Source organism: Idiotropiscis lumnitzeri, chromosome 1, assembly GCF_059441095.1.
Source record: "Idiotropiscis lumnitzeri isolate Australia: NSW breed Sydney's pygmy pipehorse chromosome 1, RoL_Ilum_1.0, whole genome shotgun sequence".
NCBI lineage: Eukaryota > Metazoa > Chordata > Actinopteri > Syngnathiformes > Syngnathidae > Idiotropiscis > Idiotropiscis lumnitzeri.
Window position 1 is genome coordinate 27,548,686 of NC_142391.1, and position 22,491 is coordinate 27,571,176.

At 41.7% G+C, this 22,491-nt stretch overlaps 1 protein-coding gene and 1 long non-coding RNA gene across 2 annotated transcripts; both read left to right on the forward strand.

Moving 5' to 3' along the window:
• The first annotated feature begins 579 nt into the window (after positions 1-579).
• LOC148344079 (uncharacterized) lies at positions 580-9,888 on the forward strand. Its single transcript, XR_015845641.1, has 3 exons — positions 580-626; positions 1,341-1,451; positions 9,859-9,888. It is a non-coding gene; the product is annotated as an uncharacterized LOC148344079 (long non-coding RNA).
• Positions 9,889-14,801: 4,913 nt separating this feature from the next.
• Positions 14,802-22,245, forward strand: egr3 (early growth response 3). The gene is made up of 2 exons (XM_088292709.1): positions 14,802-15,259; positions 17,108-22,245. Exons 1-2 carry the CDS (start codon positions 15,106-15,108, stop codon positions 18,184-18,186), a joined length of 1,233 nt encoding a protein of 410 aa, XP_088148835.1. The 5' UTR covers positions 14,802-15,105; the 3' UTR covers positions 18,187-22,245.
• The last annotated feature ends 246 nt before the right edge of the window (positions 22,246-22,491 follow it).

A 22,491-nucleotide genomic window follows, 5' to 3' on the forward strand; every position in this document is an offset into this window, starting at 1 on the left:
GGTTCAGTTTTTAATTTATGACAAATACAGTGCTGTGCAACAGTCTTAGGCAACCATTCTGTTTGTTTTTGCAAAGCTATAATGATCATTGCTGGGGATATAAAGTCCACACACCCCTGTGCAAATGCCAGATATGGCGGAAATATATATATATATATATATATATATATATATATATATATATATATATATATATATATTATTATTATTATTATCTTTTTGAGCTTTGGGGCTTTTTTTCAGAGCAGTGGTCTCAGTCAAGGTGCATAGAATTATAGCAGCAGTTCCAAATACCAGTTAGCGTTAAAACAGCCAACTAGAAACACTGCACTTTATTTGTGGTTAATCAGAGGCGCTCGTGGTAATTGTGTGCTGACTCCCAGTTGACATGAGTTTAAATGCAATTTGGTTATTTGCGAACACAGCTACATCCCAATTACAAAGGGTGTGCACACTCGCACGACCACATTTGGGACATCCCGAGTTGTTGCTAATAAAATGTTCACAGATGCATGTTTTGACATTTAATTCAAATACCTGACAAGACCACCACTGCAGACTAACATGTTTCATTTAACAGGGAGATTCACCAAAGAATGAAGACATGAGAGGGACCGTTATCAATGGTGAGCGTAATTTCACTTGATTTTTTTTCTTTCAGCTAAGAGAAAAGTTATTCAGTAGACAGTGAAACCCTTCAAAGTCCGTCCAAAATGTTCTGGGGTGGAAAAAAGAGCAGCTCGGCTGCAACTTTGTATTGCTGTTTTTGTGATGCCAACACAAAACGATAGCAAACATGTGAAGTGTAATGACAAACAAAAAACATCTAAAAATTGAACTGTGACCCAGAGAAGGGTCGCAAATCGACTGCCCAGTACAGCATGAGCAATACTGGCTTCTGACTTGCATGGAAGGAGCAGAGAAGCTTGCCAACACATCTTCCAATGCTCCTTATGAATTACTTCCAATGTGATTTAAAAAAAATAAAATAAAATAATGATAATAATTTATTGTATTAGGACAGCTTGAGAGTTGACCCGCGTTACAGAACAGGTTGTGTTGGACTTTGGAGGTTCTATTGTACTGATACTAATCTCGGAGTAGGCATTCTCTTTACAGTGATCGCTCATCATGAGATCTTACCCCGAAGGAGTAGGTGGCCTTTCATTGCCATATTTAAATGGAGAAAAGAAATGTAGTTGACTCGGTGTGCAGTGACAATCGCGCAGTTTGAGCTTATACTTGCATCATTGCTATAATCGCATTTATCACTGTGTGTGACTGCATCCGTTCATTCATTTGTTTTTTTTAATTTTTTTATTTCCTCCACTCCAATGCAGACTATTTACCTCCAACCCCACCACGGGGGACTGGTTTTCACCGCTACCAGTTCCTGTTGTACAGGCAACCGGACGACATCCCGGTCGACGAGCTGGACATGCCGACACGAGGTAATGACTTTCGGAGGTCGCCACCCCTCTGACCCCTGAAGTCTCATCGATCATACGAGGGCTAATCAACGCAACTGCCGACGCGTTGTTGAATCAGCAATAAAGGCAAACCGTGAAAGCACAAAACATAATATTTCTGTACTACTGGGAAAAAAACGATCTTAATGATTAAATTCAAATGTGTTGAACTTAAAAGTTGAAGACGTTTTATGGGGAAACACTCTAGCTTTGAACGAGTGTCACAAAATGTTGAGAAAGTCAATAATGTTATTACTTTGTCTATTAATTTTATTGTTGAAGAAAAATTGAGTGCAACAACTTGCCCATGCAACAACGATTCACCCGATTAGTTGGTTAAAGGGTCAATTAGTACTATATGTTACATAACATTTTCTGTTACGTTAATATTGGATGTCATCCAGACATAAATATAAACCAGAATGTCGCAAGTGTGGTAGAAGTCAAATGGCATTTTCGGGAAAACCAAATAAATTCACTTTATAGACTGTAATTTCCGATGGCTAAAAAAAAAAAGTTTTGAAAGTAGACCAACTTGGAAGTCAATTATGAGTAACATGGTGTGATCCCCTCATTTATTTTAGGGTGAGCTGTCATTTAGATGATTTTGTTGAGGTTCTTGTAGTTTTTTTGCCTCCCTAAAGGCCCCTGAAAAGGTGTGCAGTGTGCATGTGCGGGCGGGATGAACGCAACCCGCAAAGGAGGCGTGTCTGGCTGTCTGGTCTCGTCGGGTTTTGGCCTCGGATTTGAGATGCAATTGAGGGCGGTTTGAGTCATGAATGAGTGCAGCTGCCACTCTCTGCTGTTTTCGAGCTTTGACACCTACGTCACTAATCGAAGCAGGCACCCTGTTTGATGTGATGGATTTGAAGGTGCACACAAGCTTGAAAAGGATTGTTCAAGTATTCATCACGTCTAACATGGTTAGTATTGAGAAGTGTTGGCATGAATAATAACCTGCTGTTTACAATATTTTATGACTTTGTGCAAACAGAAGAATAAATTTTCTGGCATCAGCTCCACTCCTTGACCCCCACCCTCCTCCCTTCTCATAATGAAGCGACTGGACCCACCCGTATTTGCTCCTCTGGATTGCTTTAATTGACTTGGATTACTTCCTCTCCTTAGCAAACTCTTCTTTCTGTTCAAAAGAAATGTAATTACAAATTTCACTCGTGCATTGTCAAACATTTTGTTTGATGTCACAATTGTTGAAGGAATAATTGTCTTTTTTTTTTTAAGGGTTTTATATTATGACATAAAAAGTTGAGAGAATTAACTTTGGGTGGGCATAATAACCAATTCATTGATTATTTTCAAAATAATAATTATCTGTTCAATCAGGTGTATTTGATTGCTGCAAAATAAAGTGCATTATATGACTGGAACCACCTGGTCCGATGTTGATTCGCCCACGCCTTTCAGCGATGAGAAGTTGAGCTACATCAACGCTGTGGCACAACTCACCATACAACATGTTCAGAAATTTGATCACGTCCATTAAAAATAATCATTTGTAATCTTCCTCATTGTTCATCAAGGATATTTACTCATGCCTAAATACGTTTCATTTGAGCTGACTTTATTCTCGGGACCTGTTTATGTTGTTGAACAATTTTTATTGGACATAACGGAAGTCCATTGAAAGAATCTGTTTCTAAATTTTGATCTGAAGCAGCCAAAAAATTACTTTGTTTTAACGGTTGCAAGAAGAGGAAGAGATCGGTAAATTTGGATAATTTTCAGTTGAACAATGGCTCTTAAAGATCAGTTGATTAAAATATTTGTTGGTGAATTTGATGACCCGTTAGTTAATTTTGGCAGATGTTATGCCACTGCGCAAACTAGTTCAGTGCGAACAGTTTGTAAACCTCATATGTCAGTACTGTTGAAAACGGAGGACCTCCTGTAATTGAGTAGCTAATTATGCCCATGCCTAGTTGTCTGCTGCCACGCATTTGTAGTTGGAGGAGGATTTTTATTTATTTATTTTTTTGTGTCGCTTGAGTGTTGCACCTGCTACAATTGGACTGGCCTCCACTTGGCTTTGACGAGGTTATCCCCTCACATGCACACACGCACACACACGAGCGGAGGGAATCCCATGTCTCCCCACCTCCTCCGTTAAGTATGTTCACTTATTAGCGTCTGTCCTCCCTCCCATGTGCTGTGACACAGAGAGCATTTGTCAGGCCCGTGACATTAATTGATGTGATTTACAATGGGAGCGCATTGAGTCGTGGGTGGGAGACTCCTAATGATCATTTTCCACTTCCAGCAGCGCAGTCATTGACTCAATTTGATTGCAAATATGTTGTCCATTTTTTTCTTTTCATCTGGGGCCACGTCTTTATTTAATACAGGGGGATGTCGCCGCCGCCGCCGCTGTGAGGGATGGTGGGAGTCTGCTGCATGTCCTGCGTTCAAGTTATAAATCTGGGTCAGGGACCTGACGGAGACAGTTGGCTTGTCGCACAAGACACCGGGGAGGGGGAGGGGGAGGGGGAGGGGGAGGGGGGTTGGGAAGTTGGATGCGCTCTTGGCTCAGGGCACCAAGAAGAGATCATAGGGAATCCCCTGTGCCAGGGTGAGGGAGGGTCATTGGGCTCCATGGCCCTCGTGATGCTTGTTAGCCACTTTGGCAAGCGCTCAACATGTCGTGCCACCGGGTTTTGAAGGGATGTAATGCCGGGAGGGGGTGCTGAGGGGGCCTTCTCCTGTTTCAGGGGCCCGGCATCAGAATCATTGGCTGAGAGTGAAGGTTGAAAATGACAAGACTCACAATTCCTTGTTAACAAAATATGAACCTGATGATCACATGGCGTGAATGAGTGGATCACAGTGCCGCGGCTTGTATGATGTTGCTCATCTTGCCTTCTCAAGCCCACACTGCCAGCTCAGCACACTCCACAGTAATTGAAGCCATTTGCAATGTTGCAGTGTGGTAATGGGCAGATCCATGTCTACCACCCACCCACAGCCTCTACCATTAATCAGAGCGCCGCGCAGTCACACAGCCAGGAATTTTGGCTTCTATAGCAGAGAACACTTTAACGTTTTGGCTTCATTCTTTTTTTTTTTTTTTTTTTTAATTTACGGTATACTGTATGTTTGTCAAGTCAAAGTTTTACTTATTCAGCTTCCATATGTAATATTCTGCACTCCAGACAGGCAACTTCATTGAACAAAACAATTACGCTTTTAGAAATGTGATTTGTTTGATTAACTATGTGAAAAATAGTACTTTAAAAAACAATTTGGGGGAAAAAAAATCTTGGATTTTTTTCTGATGATTTTAATTAAAATTGGCAATGATTTCAAAATAACAGTCAATATTTTTTTTGGAGCGCATAAATTCTTTTTTTATCCACAGCTTACCACAAATTTCAAGACTTGCTGGTTTATTCCGCCTGGAATCATTTACAGCTACGTTGTGAAATGGTTCTGCAGTCGCAATTGAGACAGTGTGGTGAGAGGTGTGTGTTGGCTTTACTCTTAACCTTGTAACCAGTGGCATCCCATCGTAAGTTCTATTAGATTGTATTTTTTTTTTAACAAAAAAAATAAATTCTAGTCAAAGATTGTAGCTATTCAATTTTAGTGTTTTATAAAAATATATACACATTTATTTAATAGTTTTTTTTCCCCGAGGAAAATCGGCAATTCTATACTTCAAAAACCTGAGATCTGTTTTGAATTCGACACCCAATAATTTGTTAAAAACATCTGTCAACCCTAGCGCAGCAGAAATTGTGTTCCCCCGGTGTAACATTCAATTGTTTTGTTTTAGCGTTGGGAGAATCACCCTCTTTCTGAATGTTTGGACCATCCGCTTTTAATGCCAAGGAATGTCCCACCCCTATCTACCATGTGTGTGATTTGCATTCAGTGGCTAAAATTTGTTATAAATTAACGTTAAAAAAAATCCCCTTTTAAGGAGAGTCACTGCTGACTAATTTAGGTACACTTTTACAATTTCAGACTTTAACAAAGAAAATTAGATTCAGAAACTCCAGTTTTAATTGATTGTCTGAGTATTGTTTTAACCAGAAATGGGCATTTAGTCCCAGGAATGGAACAGCCATTTTGGGGACGAGGACAAGAAGTATTTTTGGAGTAAGTGAGTGAGTGAGAATATTAAGTGGTGAAAAACACAGAAGTGATACGCGTCGCTGTGTGAAGAAGCAATTGACAACCGAAATTAATTTCAGCAAAGATATGAAGTGCAATAAATAAAACCATCTCTGTCGTGCAACTCCGGGCCGAACTCATCTGCAAATTTGCCTCGGACTGGTGAAATGCAACAACGGAAGCACTTTAAAAGGACGGAGGATGGACGGAGAGCCCGGGTAATTATTTTAGGAATAAGGACGGAGGGATGATGACTGAAGGGTGCCCAGGTGGCAGACGGACCAACAAAATAGGCCACAGAGCCCATCTCTGGTTTTAACAGTATGTATTGCTAACCGTACTGCATTCAACTTGGAACATTTCAATATTGGCCTGATCAAACACTGTAGCAAAATATGGTAACATAATACCTAAATAAGGTATTTCCTCCAAGAGTGGTTGTCCATCTAATAAATGCCCTCTTCAGTCAAGAAAAAAAAATTATGAGCCGTTATTTTAGTTTTAAAACATTCCAATACACTCAACTCAGGGGATGGCGCCACGCTGTTATGTGCGTCCATCTTTTGGGCAGCTACTTAACTTGTTTTCTCTGCTGCCCAATTCTGCCTGTTAAATTCCAGTTTCATATACCCCATATATTGTGATTTAGATATTTCAACCTAACAGCCTCGGGTGACAATGATGAAGCTCAAAAATGATTTTATATTATTCCAAAAATGCTAATAAAGTTGACAAGCAAAGGGATTCAACAGTTCTCACAGAGAGGTGCTTCACATGGTTAAGTTACAGAATCACCAATATCGTACAGCAACTATTCGGGTTGCACTTACATTTGACATGAACACTATGGGTTGTTAAATGGAGACACCACCCATGTTCAAACACATCCCAGGGTTCACCCTCACCGGAGTCAGACAGAAACGTGACAGAGAAAAGCGGAGGCAGGAAGACGCTAACATCACCTTCATGTCCTACACTATCTGTCCTTTCCATGAGCGTTTCGATGGGAGTGGTGGAAACATGTTCTCCGTACTCCAAACACATGGGAGCCTATTTTAAGATGGCTTGTAGCAGCCAGTGATAGCACAAGATACTGAAAGTTTGGATGGATAGCCACGCTTACAGCAGGATAATACGTGTTTGTCATTCGACGGCAATCTTCACTGACATCCTGCATCAGAGTAAACACACGTCAGTGTTTATGCATGTCAATATGCCACTTGACTCACGAACTATGGCCTTGCTGTCTCCACTCCCGATATTGTCTTCTGGGAGTGAGGGGACCTTGTTCCACACATGCAGGGGAATTTAGGCATTTGCGGGGGTGGTGCGCTATCTCCCATGGACGCGCACGTTACAGGCCGCGCCCCGTCTTTCAGAGAGGTCACTGGACTCTATTGCCCTCACATGATGATCGGAGCCCTTTCTGTCAGCTCATCTTATTCGCACAGACCCACAGAGTCGCCATTTTTATTTCATATCATCCAGCTGAGTTCAAGACTTGTATGAAGTAGATTTGTAATTTGCTGGCATGCTCTCGGTTAAGTAGAGGCAGGCATGATGATCAGTTGATCACCAACAATTTTCTGGATTGATTGTTGATTTTATTATCATCTCAAGAGATATGAAGGCAAAATGGAGTGTACCCAACTAAGATGTTGATTCACCCATCCATTCGTTTTATATAGGGTTGTCGGTGAGCTGGAGCCAAAGTGAGTTACTTTTGGCAATTTTCAGGAAATAGTGAAAAAAAATGTTGAACACAACACCACCACAATATAATTTCCATCTATTATTTAATACACTGCCATTGATTAAAATGGTAGGAATCGTCGCCATTGCCAACCTTCCTGATCAGTCAAAAAAAAAAAAATCAAAACTCTTGAGATGACAACGTCGCACGGCTACCGCAGAGTGAGGGAAGAGGCGGATTTTACAACACTCCTCGTACAGCTGAGCGTTCGAGAGAGTCAATAGATTTGGTCAAGATGTTTTTTTTAATGTTTCAAATTGGTTAATAGTGAGTAATTATTTGTTTTGGGGGTAAACAGAAAATGAAATTGTCCGTATTTAGACATACAAGGTTTTTGTCCAACAGTGACGATATAGCTACTGTCGCGCTATGGCTCAAGTCTTTCTGGCAGGGAAAGGAAATTAGAACATTTAGAAACACGCCCCTTTTACACTGAATGCAAAATTATTTTCCCGCCTTTCTTTGCTGTGTTTCTGTTCTGTCAAAACAGCACTGGCATGGAACGAAGGGACAGTCACGCTAGCATCTATCAAAGGCCGTAACATTTGTGTTTTAACGATTTTGCAATGTGGAATTTGTCCCTGCACACTCATTTGTCCCGCACTGATGTGCTGAAAGCAATTGTTGCTATTAAATAAGCTTTTTTTTTTTTCACCCACACGCCAGTGTTTTCACCTCATCGAGCATCTCATGTTGGATAAATTGCAGAGCTATTGTTCTACTGGTCTATGTGGCAATTTGCGGGATCTCTGTGTGAAAAAGGACCCATCCTGCAAAGACATAGAGCATCAAAATACAGTTGATGATGATTGACAATAATAGATACTTAAAAATCATGGCTTTATGTATGATACGCATGAGATACGAATGGATGGCTTAGTTTGAATCTTTCCCAGATGTCCTTTGTGATGCCGGCGGATGTGGACCGCGTCTCCCTGATGGTGAAAACAGCCGCAAACGGCGGAGGCAACAAAGAGGTTGTCCACGGTAACGTTTGTATTCGAGGCAGAGTCAGACTGAACTGTGAAACTATTCTCTCTGCAGATTTGGATCACTTCAATCGTTGGCTCAATTTGTATAAGATTCTTTTCCAATGCTGTCCAGCTGTTTTTTTAATTATTTCAAATGGATCTAGTGGAATGTCAACGATTTCCTGCATTCGGACGGGATTTTCTTTTATGTCCAGTCGAACATATGAATATGCACTCATATAGGTTATTTAGTTCCCTCTAATGTGTTGTATATATTTGTAGGGTTGGCTGCCACAGAATGGCAACTGTGAGTTTGTATTTTTTTTCTGTTAAGGAAAAGAGAAAGTGCTGGGAATTTAGGTTGTCCAAAATCTTAAGCCGTGATATTGTCATACCAGCCGGATGGCCGTCTGGTGTTTGTTTAAAAGGAGAGGGAAAGGAGAAAAAAAAAAAGAAAAGTGCAGGCGACTGAATCATATCATCTTGCCAATGCGTCCTTGCGTTCCCACCTCCATCATTACAGCAACATGTTTTATTTTCAGCAGTGCTGTTCTCTGTGACTCACAGCTCACTTAGTCCTTGGATGCCTTAAACATAGATGGAGCGCTCGTGACAAATACAACACAGATTGCGTTAACGTTGTAGCGAATGTTTGCGGAACATTGGTACCTTGGTGTTTGACCGCAATCCAGTCTGTGACGCTGGTTGACCCATTTGGTCGTCGTTCAAAATCACATTCTCCATTCAGACTAATAATATTTGGTATTAATTCTGTCTTAAATTTGTAACTGTACATTTTTGTCCCATACAAACATCAAGCAGTCAAATCTGCATTAATTTTAAAACATTCTTTGAACATTGTCTAAAAGGAGGAGCCAAGTCCATTTTTTTTTCTTTACAATGTGTTCTATGTGGCCCCATTAGCCGAAACGTTAATATTAATGAGAATGCAGTGTTTGGACATGAGGGGGTTCATAGAACATAATATTGTAAAGAAAATGTTTGACCTACCCTTCATAGTAAGATTACTCAGGTTTGGAGATGCCTGACGAACACGAATAGACGAGAGCCACGAAGGTGTTTTTAGAGAGCTACTGTCATTGATTGATTTGTTAAGGAAATGTTTGACTTAAGTAAAGAATGTGGCGGGTCCTCACACGTTTTATGTTGAACTGTAAGTAAAAATAAATCAAACACTGAGGGGAAGTACTTGGACATCACGGGAGTCTTTATTAGTTGAGTCCTACTTCATGCTCATTTCCCGTGGACAATCTTCTTCTCCCCCTCTGTGAGCTGTCACCTCGAGAGGTTTGTGTGTTCCAGTGAGCCGAGGAGTTAAGTTGTCTGAGGATTTATACAAACAGGTCCAAATTGAGGGACAGGACTCAGATGGTAGGCTGATGTCACAAATGTGTGTGATCATTCTACCGCAAATCTCCTAAAGATTTTGATGGAACTCCATTCGACCTACCACTTCTAGGTGAAATTATCCAGCCGCAGATGTACAGTAATTTTTGTTGTTTCTGTCTGTCAGGTCAATGGGATCTGACGGCCTTCGTCACCACCTAGGAGAGCCTGTGGCCATGGTGCAGTTTTGTACGAAAAACTACAAGGACTGAAGAGCCCCTCGGAGGTGTCTTGGGTCTGTGGTGATGCGCAGCCAACGGGAGTTGTAATCAGTTGCAAGTGCATGACTTCTTTCGAGCTTATGAGTAGATCCGATCAGTCTACTCGACCGCATTGATAAAGATGAACTTTCCTCTTTGTGTTTTCCCTCTTGATGGGTTTTGATGATCACATGATTCTGGTGTGCAAGATTTGGGGAAGAGTCTTTGGCCTCTCTGGAGATTGCTTATTAGTTTCCGAACACTGTCAACAAGAAAAGGAAAAGGGCCTCTTGATATCACAAGCCGGTGTGGAAAGAGTTGCTTCTAAATCAGGGGCAGAAACACGTCAGGGCCAAAAAAAGGAAGTAGGAGGTGAAACCGAGACCGCAGCACAACCGGATGCTACAGTGGAACGAAAAGTGACTCGATGGCAATGTGGGGAGGGGCATCGTGGACCATGGTTTATTTGGTGAAGGGGACTTACCATGTGTTTTGTATTATTTTTTTGTTTGTTTGTTTACATATTCCCACTGGCCACTCTCAATTGGAAACAGAGCAACTTCTAGCTAAACCTTGATTGATTTCCTGAGGTAAAAGCCCCTCCATCTAAACGCGTCCTTGACTTCGATACCAAGAACCCATTTTGAACTTTGGAGAGTTGCATAAGAGACCCACCTGGCAGGTCAACTTTTCAACCCTTCCGCTTGCAGATACTTTTCCGACTCTGCGCTTCTTTGTAGCGGATGGGTCAGAATAACCCCCCCCCCCCCCCTCTCCGAGGAGGAGTATTGGTTTCTAACCAGGACCTCTCCTCTGGGATGGGCTTGTATCAATACCCCAGATGTCTGGATTCCCATCAAGGACTTTGATGTTGTGATGATCAATCTTTGGTTGGGCCTTTGATTGACCCTAGTTTGGTGTCTCCTCAGTGGTCCAGGCAGGAGTAGGTAATGTTCCTTTGGTGGATAAGACAGCCTTGGTAAACCCTTGTGTGCCCTCCTGATGAACCCTCAGAGATCATTGATCAATTTGTCCCGTATCCGCTTTGTTTGCTTCCTGGACTTAGCAGTCAAAGCTCCACAAACAAAACAACTGTTTAGTATCCATCACTCTCCACCTTGATTATACCTATGAAATATGTTCACCATTGGCAAGTCGACTACAATTCCACACTCATTGTGTAACATGCCAAGTGGAAGGGAATTACAACCCCCCCCTCTCAAAAAAAAAATTACTTGGAATGAATCAGCAATTCAGCGCATTGCCAAAATTTTGACTTTAAAAATAAAACCAGCGCTTCGCTTCCGTTCATATCTCACAGCGATGCTGCCAGAAACAACTGGTTTGTCACTCGGCTTCCTCGATTGTTTTATTTTTACTCCACATGTCAGATGCGTTGACAGAACGACAGCCGTCGTTCGCCGACAAACGCAACCCTTGAGATTATTGCCACTGTATTTCATGTTCTTAATGTATTCCAACTTGCATTAATTCAAATGAGTTTGCTTAATCAATTCTATGGCCTAACGGAGACAGAAGTGATCTAATAAGCGCAATGACTTTTCTTTCTCACCGCTGAAGAAGAGCATAGTTGATTTCACAGGAGGATTGCAGACCTAAAGCGACATAAACACGCTTTATTGTGACGCCATGTCTCACTGAGCAATGACCTGTTTTGACTGTACCGTGGGATTTCAATGTTGTCTTCAAGGTAAATTCACTCACACTAACTTGTTTGCTTTAATCAACAAACACTGAATAATGCAATGCCGACTTTGACTTGTTCTGTTCAGGTGTCTCCTCTGGCTGCGTTTGACATCACGACTCCCCTCCCATTGCATGGAATGGAATATGAAATACAACCAATGGTTTTGTTAACGATAAAAAGAATTATAAGAAGCACATTTTTATTACCAGATTTCTTGTGACTGCTTGCCCCGATTGGTCAACATCCACAGAAAAATAAATCCCTCCCTCAAATGGATATCATTTCCCATCAGGTAATTTTTTTTTACTTATTTTTTTTAAATCAAAGCTTTTGTTTATGCATGGACACTAGTAAAGAGTTAACGTTTGACCTCTAATGCTGAACAAAAAGCATCACCTACTGAGGCTCGTAAACTTTTACAATTAGTGTAGAGTAAATTAGTAGAAGTACTGAAAGTGGTCTCACTTCATGTGATGACTATTGGTGTTCACATAGAGGCTGACAAGTGGCCGCTCCACCGTGTGTGTGCCTTCATTTGTTCTGTCAAGCCCACTACTGTTTTAGCGTTCTCTGAATTGTTTGTTTATTTGGCTTGAAATCCCCCTCCCACTTGCATAAATTCTAATATTATGGTAACATTAATTCCAGATCTGACTTTATATAAAGGGTCACTGAAGTGGTTTACGCACCTGACTTGAGGTTTTGCTCAGAATGTGAATGTGAGTTTAAATGGTTATTTGTTTGTCTCTCTCTCTCTCGCTTTCTCTCTCTCTCTCTCGCACTCTCCAGTCTGACCATCCACTTCATGGTGTAGGCTGCCTTTAGCCCAAAAAATAATAATTTGACATTGACAACTATTTTGATCTCTAAATGGAGCAAATGTTCATTTCGTGGTTGAAAAGCCACTAAAGGCTCGTTTTTATTTTAATTGTAGTTAATAAAATTATAACATTGTAGCATTATTGATCTTCCACTAACAGCGAGGAACAGTTTGAGCCGTCCTTCTGAGACTTGGAAAAAGAAAAAGGTGATTTGCCTACATAACCCTGGGATTTCCATGAGCCGTTTAGGGTGACCGCTTCCATGGAAGCCCCGTGTGCAAATGAGCCGGGACGCTGTAGCCAAACACGGCAGTGGACCCGTGTCCCATGTGACGCTGTGTTGGAAAGAGGCTTTAGAACAGGTACAGGTCAGTTGAACCGCCTGAGCAGGCCAACTTTCCAAACAAATGATCACTCAGACTCCCATCTCTCCAGATGGAAGATGATAGGGGCTGCACTGGATGTTTATCATGAACAACGGGCTCTCTTTCATTTGTTTGCATTGATAAACACCACACTGCTCTTTTATCAGGTTTCCTCAAATGGTAGCCCCTACTTTAAATGTGGTGTATTTGAACACATAAAGGTCTCTCCCCAAATAGATACTTCCTCTCGGGGGGGTATACTGTAAATCACAGATGCTGAGCATATATGGACTGTGCTGCTAACTAAAACGTAGGTGCATGCACACTGTGTTCAAGGTGATTTTCCAGAAGTTTAGGAGGCACAATATTTTCAGTTGGCAGTATCAACAAAGTCAGATGGGAAATGGGACGGGGAGCAATGCTATTAAATGCATTTGGGGATATACTGTATGGTAGTTTATCTTTAAATGTCACTGTTGTAAATAAAGAAATAAATACAGTATACTTTTTTTATATTGTAGTTTATGGGGCTCCCCAAATCCACCTGGCCGCTAGAAAATCTGGAATTTACTGTACATTGATGAGCGTCAGACGCAAAAGAGTAGGAGTGGTTATGTTTGTGTAACAGATTTGCAATGTGTCATCTATTTATGGTTTGTTTAATTCAATAAATATTAATAGACACCAATAGCCCTACCAGAATGAAATAGCATTATTTTTCAATGGTGTAACTGGTAATCATCACACACATACAAGTACACACTCACGGCACTGCTACAGTTTGTGTAAGCCCCCCAAACACAGAGCATGATTCAGACCAACCTACACACTTTTTATTTTACACACTCATGCTTCATTGAGAAACTATTATTAATTTATTGGTCCTGAATATTCACATTTCTATGTCATTAACTATAGTGGGTATTTTTTCCGTGCAATTTTTTTCAAAGTCCAACATAATATGTGACATGTAGAGTATTGCCATTATGTTGACATACTGTTTTTAAACTATATACACTGTCATAAGAAGAGAAGTTATTGTGATATTTTTAACTTGTTCTCTTCCCACAACGTTGCTTGGCAAAATCGGCGCCGTGACGTTTTGTCTACAGTCATTTTGTCTGCGGCTTTAGATCACTTTTCCACTACAACTTCACCCGGAACTTGTCCTTATTGGGCAGATGGAGGCGGGGAGGGGCGTGACCGGACGCCTCCTAATTTGGAGTTTCCACGATGGGTTGGTCACGTGGGCAGACCTAACCCCGGCAGCCAAGCCAAAGTAGCTCGCCTTGCTATTATGTAGACAAACCAATGTTGTGCGTCAGCTGGCGCTGTCCGTGCATGTTGGCAACTTTTCTTAGGTGATACGTTCCACTTACATAGTTGAAATTGTCAAATAGGTCTAGTCAGTGGAAAAACAATAAATCCATGCAGGTTTTGTCCTAATTACACTGATTCCAATCCCTCGAGGAGAAATCAAACTCTCACTCTGATCTGTTGTATGCCTGGCTCAAAGGGCACCTTAATAGTAGTCAAGAAGTAGACTCTATATCCCCCATGAATTGCCTTATTTAAAAAGTAAATAAGAGGGACAGGGAGTTATTTTGTGAGGAGAGCATTTTGTTTTAATCATAATTTGTATTGCATAATTGAAGTTTATATATATATATATATATTATAATTCAAATCCATTTCACCATTTGTAGTTTTCAATAAACCTTTTAGCAATGTGGGTGGAAACCCAAGCAAACTCGACGCAGGATTCAAACCCCCAACCTCAGAATTGTGAGGGGTTGTGATAATCACTCGTGCAGCCCGCCCAAGTTACCTCCCGTAGCCATTTCCTTCTTCCACTTGCAGTTTCCACGGGGCTGTCTGACGTGCGGGGAGCCTGGGGAGCCGAGCTCTCTGTCCTTATATGGGCATCTACGTCACGCCAAGGTTCCAGCCCACTATTAATGCCGCCACACTGAAGTCCCCCAGCCAGCTCCAATAGAGCAAGTACACCGCCACCACTCATTTTTTGCACAATCCACACTGGAACCACAAGCAGCCCACAAAAGGCATCCACGCCGGTCCCGATAGTCGCGGGGGTACACGGAAGCTGCGACGCCTCGGGAAGGAGATAAACTAAAACAACAACAATAAAAACTTCGGAACGCACCAGGAACCGCTATCGCTTCACCGCCGGACTCCCGACTCCTCGCACCTGATTCCCGCTGGGGGATATACACGCACGAAGCCCCCCACTCCCCCCATGTCGGAGTGACTCGCAGTGCTATGACCGGGAAAGTGGCGGACAAGCTCCCTCTTACCATGAGCAGTCTAATAAACAGCATCCCCGACACCCTGTACCCAGAAGAAGACGTCCCCACGTCGATGAACATTTTCACGAGCACGGAATCTATTAACCACTACTCGCAGATGAACACGGGTAAGAACAAAGTGCCGTTTCTTCTTCTTCTTATAATTACTCTTTTTTTTTTTTTAAACCAAAGCCCATTTATTTTTTAAATGAGGAAAGGAAGTGAGCGAGAAGTTGTCGAGGAGCACCTGTTAGCGCGCTGCTCATTGCGCACATTCCGCCGCTCCGTGCTCGAGTGTGACTCAAGTGGCGCGCTGGCCCCCGGAATCAACACGCACCTGTGGAACCCCATGACTACTTAAATGTAGGCTATATTTGCATTACTGATTTACTGAATAAATGTAGTTTTTTTTAAAGCTCCCATTTAGAAATATTTAATATCAGCCCCCTTTGATTATCATTCCTAAATACAAAAGCGAAAATGTCCATTTATAACCACGCCGTCGATTTATAAGTGACTGTTTAAATGCCTTTTAAATAAATCTTTCTTCGCAATTTAAAATCAAGATATTATTGAGACTGACTTCCCAAATCATAAGCGCCCCATGTCTGACGTGCTCGTTGCTCCCGACGAAACTGCACCGCAGGCCCGCGCGAAACCTCCTTTTGTGCACTAAAACCGCGAGGCCCCGTTTCCACCTTAATCCAGATGATCGTGTTTATTTCCTATTAATTCGGCCGCCGTGAATCTTCGCGGTTGGCGCAGGTTGGCAGGAAATCAATCTGCAAAATTTGCGTGTGGTTCTTCATCTCCGCGCTGCACACAATCCATGCACGTCAAGGTTTTAATATTTATCATCATCTTAAATAGTGCTTAAAAATAAAAGCAACATCTTGGAAAAAAATTAATACATTTATAAACACACACATAAGCGCGGTGTTTCACGTATAAATATCTCATACGCGTACACACTATGTATAATGAAAGTTAAATGAAAATGCGACAGCAAATTATGAACACGTATAATGTATTTTTATTTTGTCGTAATAAAAAGTATAAAACATGAGACAATTATAAAAAAAAATACAATTATAAAACTATTTACAGACAGCTGGTGTGTTGTCTTAATTCAATTATAATGCATTATATATCCAAATACAATGGAATGCACTGTATGATCCATATGAATGTTTAAAAATCTCACGTGTGAAATGAGAGATCCAGCATAAAATAAAGTGTTTAAAATGACAAATATTTCATCGCTGGTCTTATACTTGTCATGCTCAAGCATTTAACGTTTTCCCTTTAGCCAAAATTCCTGTAATTTACAAGTATTGATATTAAATTCTATCCAGCACATGCCTTTTTTGTGAGTACGTGTGCGTGTGTGTAAAATGAACATCTCCATATTCTTTGAGTCTTTATGGTATGACATGTAAAGTGTCAGATTCATGTTACAATCTGGTGAAGCACATTAATGTATAGATGCTTAAAAATTCCCAGGGTCGTCCTTTATTATGTACAGATGTATGTGGAATAAGTGAGCATGCATGGAGCGCGAGGCGCCCCCAGTCCCCCCCACCCCCTGTAAGGAAGTCAGATGATGTTACCATTGAGTTTGGCTGCCCTCCTGAGGGACACAATGGCTGGATCAAAGGGGGTGTTTAGGTTGTGATTTATGAGGGCTTGTGGGATCGCAGAGGGACAGTTGCCGCTGCTTTGGATGCAGAACTCACTCATTTGAATTTACTGCTCGGACGGCACTCGCCTTTCTGTATAAAACTTGAAGATTTTGATTCAGGACAGGACAAACCTAATGGACGATCACTTTGATTTAAAAAAACAAAAAACAAAAAAAAAACAAAAAAAAAACAAATTTGTGACTTGGGAATTGGTGTTAGCTTTTACAGAGTGCACTTAGTAATGCTTAAGAAACCCATGTGGATTACTTCTTCCTTTGTTTTGCTCTAACCTAGATAATATCATGGATATAGGCATGGGAAGTGAGAAAGCCGGTGCAGAGATTCAATACGGGTCCAGCTTCCAGTCCAACCGGAGCGGGCAGACCGTCACCTACCTGGGCAAGTTCGCCTTCGACACACCTCCCTCGGGTGGCATCGGCGGCTCGGGCTGGTGCTCCGACAACAACATCATCAGCCTGGTCAGTGCCGGGATACTCGGCGTCTCTCCGTCGCCCGGCACGGTAAGCGCCCAGACGCCGTCCTCTGCGGCCAGCATGGGAGGACAGAACTCGGACATGGAGCAGGTTTATGGCCCGCCGCTGCCTGCCTACTCCACGTGCGGTGACCTATACCAGGACCAGGTGTCCTTCCACCACAGTCCCGCCACCAGCACGGCTCTGGCGTACCCCGCCAATGACTATCACTCCACGTCCAAAGCCTCCATGGACGGCAGCCTTTTCTCCATGATCCCCGACTACAACCTCTTCCATCACCAGGGCGAAGTGAGTGTGATGGAGCACAAGCCCTTTCAGACTATGGACCCCATCCGGGTCAACCCTCCGCCCATCACTCCTCTGGAAACCATCCGAGCGTTCAAAGACAAGCAGCAGATCCACCCGGGTTTCATTGGCGGGCAGCAGCACGCTCCCTCTCACCACCCTCCCCCGCAGACTCTGACGCTCAAACCCATCCGACCGCGGAAGTACCCCAACCGGCCCAGCAAAACGCCCGTCCACGAACGTCCGCACGCCTGCCCAGCGGAGAACTGCGACCGGCGCTTCTCGCGCTCGGACGAGCTAACGCGCCACCTGCGTATCCACACGGGCCACAAGCCCTTCCAGTGCCGAATATGCATGCGCTCCTTCAGCCGCAGCGACCACCTGACCACGCACATCCGCACGCACACCGGCGAGAAGCCCTTCTCCTGCGAGTTCTGCGGCCGCAAATTTGCCCGCAGCGACGAGCGAAAGAGACACGCTAAGGTTCACCTGAAACAGAAGGACAAGAAACCGTCCGACAAAGGCAACGGCATGGTTGGGACCCACAGTTCTCCACCAAGCTCCTGCGGGGGGCCCAACATGGGGCCCTCATGACCATCACTACCTGCGCATGGACTGGAGTCTGACCCTTACACGGACTCGGGACAATGGGGCCGCGTCCATGTTAAGAAAAGCAACAGGTGACTCTTCCTCTCGCTCACATCCTCTCCTCACTCCGTCTGTTTTGAGATAAAAGCCGTTGGTCCGAGTAGAGGTGGGGGAGGTTGTGGTTTCAACATAAGAGAATCTTAGTACATTCCGCCTAAAAAGCCATCGTGCTCACACGCTGGATCTGCTCTGGTTGCGCGTTTGTACATTTCTTAACTGAGAGCAAGCCAGAATCTATCGAAACAGACAAAGTAAATAAGAGAGGAGCAATGTGAAAGGGTGAGTTATCTGAGATGTATGCATTTGTTTTCCTAGGCTGTTGAAAAGTGCAATTGGTCGTATTTGTGTACTGTCATGGACACCTTATTAGTGGCACTTGTCTTTTTTTGTTGTTGTTGTTTTGTTTTATTTGTTACTGTGTGGTGTTTTTTTTAATTCTATTTGAATGTTGTTTTCTCCAATGAATGTGCCAAATGTATTGTGGTAACTCAGCCAACCTTGTTGTTGTTGTTGTTTTTTTTTAAATTATTTTATTTTTTTTATTATGCCTTGATATTTGCCAAACATAACATGAGCGAGATTGGCTTCCGTTCAAAGGTTCCCAACAAAGGCCAGATTCCAAACTATCTACTGTTCTAGTTTGACTAAATCTAAATATCAATTTCAAGAAACGTGCTGTTACATGGCTGCATGCCCAATGACTTAATTCCTTGCTGTCACGTGAAAAACATCTCAAGATTTTGTGAGTAAAAAAAAAAAATATATATATATTTATTTATTTTTTAAATAGTGGCTTCATCAAACTCGCACCGACTGTCCATTCCTAGTTCTCCAATTACGTTACACCACGACAAGTTTGGGACACTGGATTCCAAACTAGCAGGATATTGTATGTTACATGTTGCAGGGTTTTAATTTTTCCCCTTATACTTCCCAGTATTTCCATTGACTTGAAAAACGAATTTGCTGGTTTGAGAATCCAAACTGATGGGCAGCTAAACAGTCAACATCCAAATCCTTTTTTAAAAATGACGACTGAGCTAACATAAGTATTTCTTGCTTTTGTACTATAATTAAATTTGTATGCAATTTGTTGCAGTCCATGTCACGTGCTCAAATGCCCCATAAGTGGATATATTTGTACATATCTGTGCATGCCACGATGCACAATATGTAAATATAACATAGCTGCATTTATTAAAGCAGAAGCTTTGGACTGAATGCTCGTGGAGGTTTTACAGTTAAAAGATTTCATAAAAAAGAATAAAAAAAAAACAAACTTTGCAATTGCACCACCCATTTAGTGGTAAACTCTTCTTCCATTTTGCAGAGGCTCTATGACTGCATAATCTCTTGAACCTCTGTGTAAAACCAACATTTTCCTTACGTGGTTTTTAAGTTGACCATTGTAATGAAAGGAGGTAAAAACACACATTATGTTTCCTTCCACCAAACAATACTCACATTTGCAACAAAAGATACACTGCAGTTCTACCCCAAATTGGGTTATATCACTAGCCACCAAAAGCTGACCCCATTTTGATTTTTGACTTATGTTAGGAAACAATTCAATCAACATAGTCTGCTCAGAAATGACAATTAACGTTTCAATCCAACGTCAGCAAAAGCCACGAGATGTCAACTAATCTTCCGCACAAGTGATATGAAGTTATTTCATTAGGCTTAATGTGCATTTTGGGACTAATAACCATGTTCATGTGGCAAGACTGTTTGTCATTTGATTTTATTAGAATCCTTACTTCTAGAACTTTATTGACAATATAATTATCAATCTTCTCAAGAACCATCGAGTTTGGCTGGCAAGATTTTTTTTTTGGGGGGGGGGCAATCGGTTGTGCTTGTTAAATGTCAGAGTCTATCCTGTTTGAGTGAGACTTTTTCTACATATTGTAATCAAGTATGGCGAGGGGAGGAAAAGTGATTTGTGGACAAGTGCAGAGGCTGAAAGGGGTGTTCTAACAGAGAACACGTTGTAGTAGAAGCGTCACTCTCTGCTGGAACAACCAGTTTTCACTGCCGAGCTTCCTGGCGAGTGTCCACTGACTTTCCAATTATTTTGGCCTCACAGGGTCTTTTCTCAACTCATCTACATGGATAAATGAACAAGCGCCCAGAGAATTGCATTCCAACTATACATAAAAAGGAAAAACAAGGCTCAATTTAAATCTCTTCTTACAAGTCACGTCGGATTGTTGGCGAGATTTCCTTGAAGAAAGGTCATGTAGCAGCTATTCCCATGCAGTAAGCACAAAGCAATATAGTCTATGACGTGAGTAAATAGAGAAACTATTTATGTTCAATGTAATATTGATGTTTCAAGCATTAGTCGATGATTATGCAGCAGAGGTGGGGAACCTTTTCCAATAAACTGATGGCAAAAATAGGATTTAACAACGGATGAAGTATTTGTTATATATTCTGAGCATTTGTGGACTAAATGGAGCTTTTTAACAGCGACTCTTTTGTTTTAGCTGTTATTAGAATTTTATAACTTGGATTAAATGTGCTCATGGAGGATAGGTTCCCCACCCCTGTTATAGATTTTTGATTTGAATATATTTGACCAAAAAAAAAAAAAAAAAGCTATTCTTAAATTGACACTTGCATAGTGAGAATGGATGTGTTTAATTATATAGTGACTGTGGCCTCCTCGCCGTTGCATTGTGTTGAGGAATGCAGCGCACTGTTTTCTTTCCATGACTAAATGAAGCCATGTAATTACAACCTCATATATTCAATATGTCATTGGTCATATCCTCTTGACTGCGTTTGTCATTTCTGGTCTTTTTTTTTTTTAACTAAACAGATGGATTCACGTTCTCCTCATTCCCACCCCCTCATTCTACAGTTTGGTGGTAGCAGGAAAATAATCCTCCCGTATGATTCCTATACATAATTTTTGTTTTTGTTTGTTTGTTTACAGAATATTAAACAGTCCGTTCTCGATGCACAATATCGTTTAGATTTTAACAAAACCGGAGGGTGGAATATGCCTCATCTTCCTTCTCGGCTCCACGTTGGACACGGTCCAATATCAGCAGCCATTTTGGTGCCAAACTGGGTTGCAGGGTTGGCTGATCAAAAACAATATGCGATGAAAACTCCAAATCACAGGAAAAAAAAATGTGACCTCAGTCTGCTTGCGAGTGGAAAGCAGCCGTATGCTAATGTTTGTGTTTTAATTGTCCGACTGGGCTTGGTGTAGATAGTTCAGGCTACTCGCGGGTGGCTTCAGGGATCTTGTGGCTATCTAGGGCAGTGTTTCTCAAAGTGTGCTAACCCCCCCCCAAGAAACTCCTAAGTGGTCCGTGAGCATATTTGTGGTTGAATTTTTTTATTTAATTTTTTTTTTCGGATTTATCAATTTCAAACCTGCACAACCTTTGAAGTTCAGCCAGTCCATTGGATACTGTCGGGAGTAGTTACCATTGGCTTTGGAGGAGTAGGTGGTAAGCAGAGCTTTTCCTGGGGGGAAAAAAAAGTTTGAGAAACACTGATCGAGGGCAACACTACGGTGTCCACATGCGCACTGTTTTTCTGTTGTGTTGTGTTTCCTTTTTATGGCAGTATATCCTCATGTTTGCATGTGCACGGAAACGTTCCCAAGCGCTGCCTGCTCAATGCTGTGGGCGGTGTTAATTTCTTTATTATGCATGAAAATACAACGGGTGGGAATAATGGGATACGAACCATTCCAAGATGGACAATTTGAGACGCACACTGGGATAACTGTTCCGTTAGTTTTATTTTTTCTTTTTACATTTTTTTTGTTTTTAATTTTTTTTAATGAAAAACAAGAGTTCTTGTTTGAAATGTCGTGGATGTCTTTGGAATATTTTCATGTTTCTATTACCTTACAATAAGGTCCTTTTATGACGAGCTGAATATTGAAATGAATTTTACTCTATCCTTGTTTACTTGTCATGCAAATGTTTTGTCATTTCTATGTAAGTACTTGAATAAAGAAAGATACCACATACTGAACATTTCGTCCACTATACATCCATTCATTCATTTTCTATACCGCTTGTCCGCATCAGAGTCACTGGGCACAAATACGGGGTGTGTCAGAAAACCTCCAGGACTCAAGTCACATATACACAGCTATATAAATCAGATTAACCTTTGTTGACCAATTATGTTGAAACAGGCAAGGAATTTCTCAGGTAGTTTGATCTAAACTAAATACAAACTACACGTTTTGCCCTCCTCAGTAATCTGCCCTTGAGT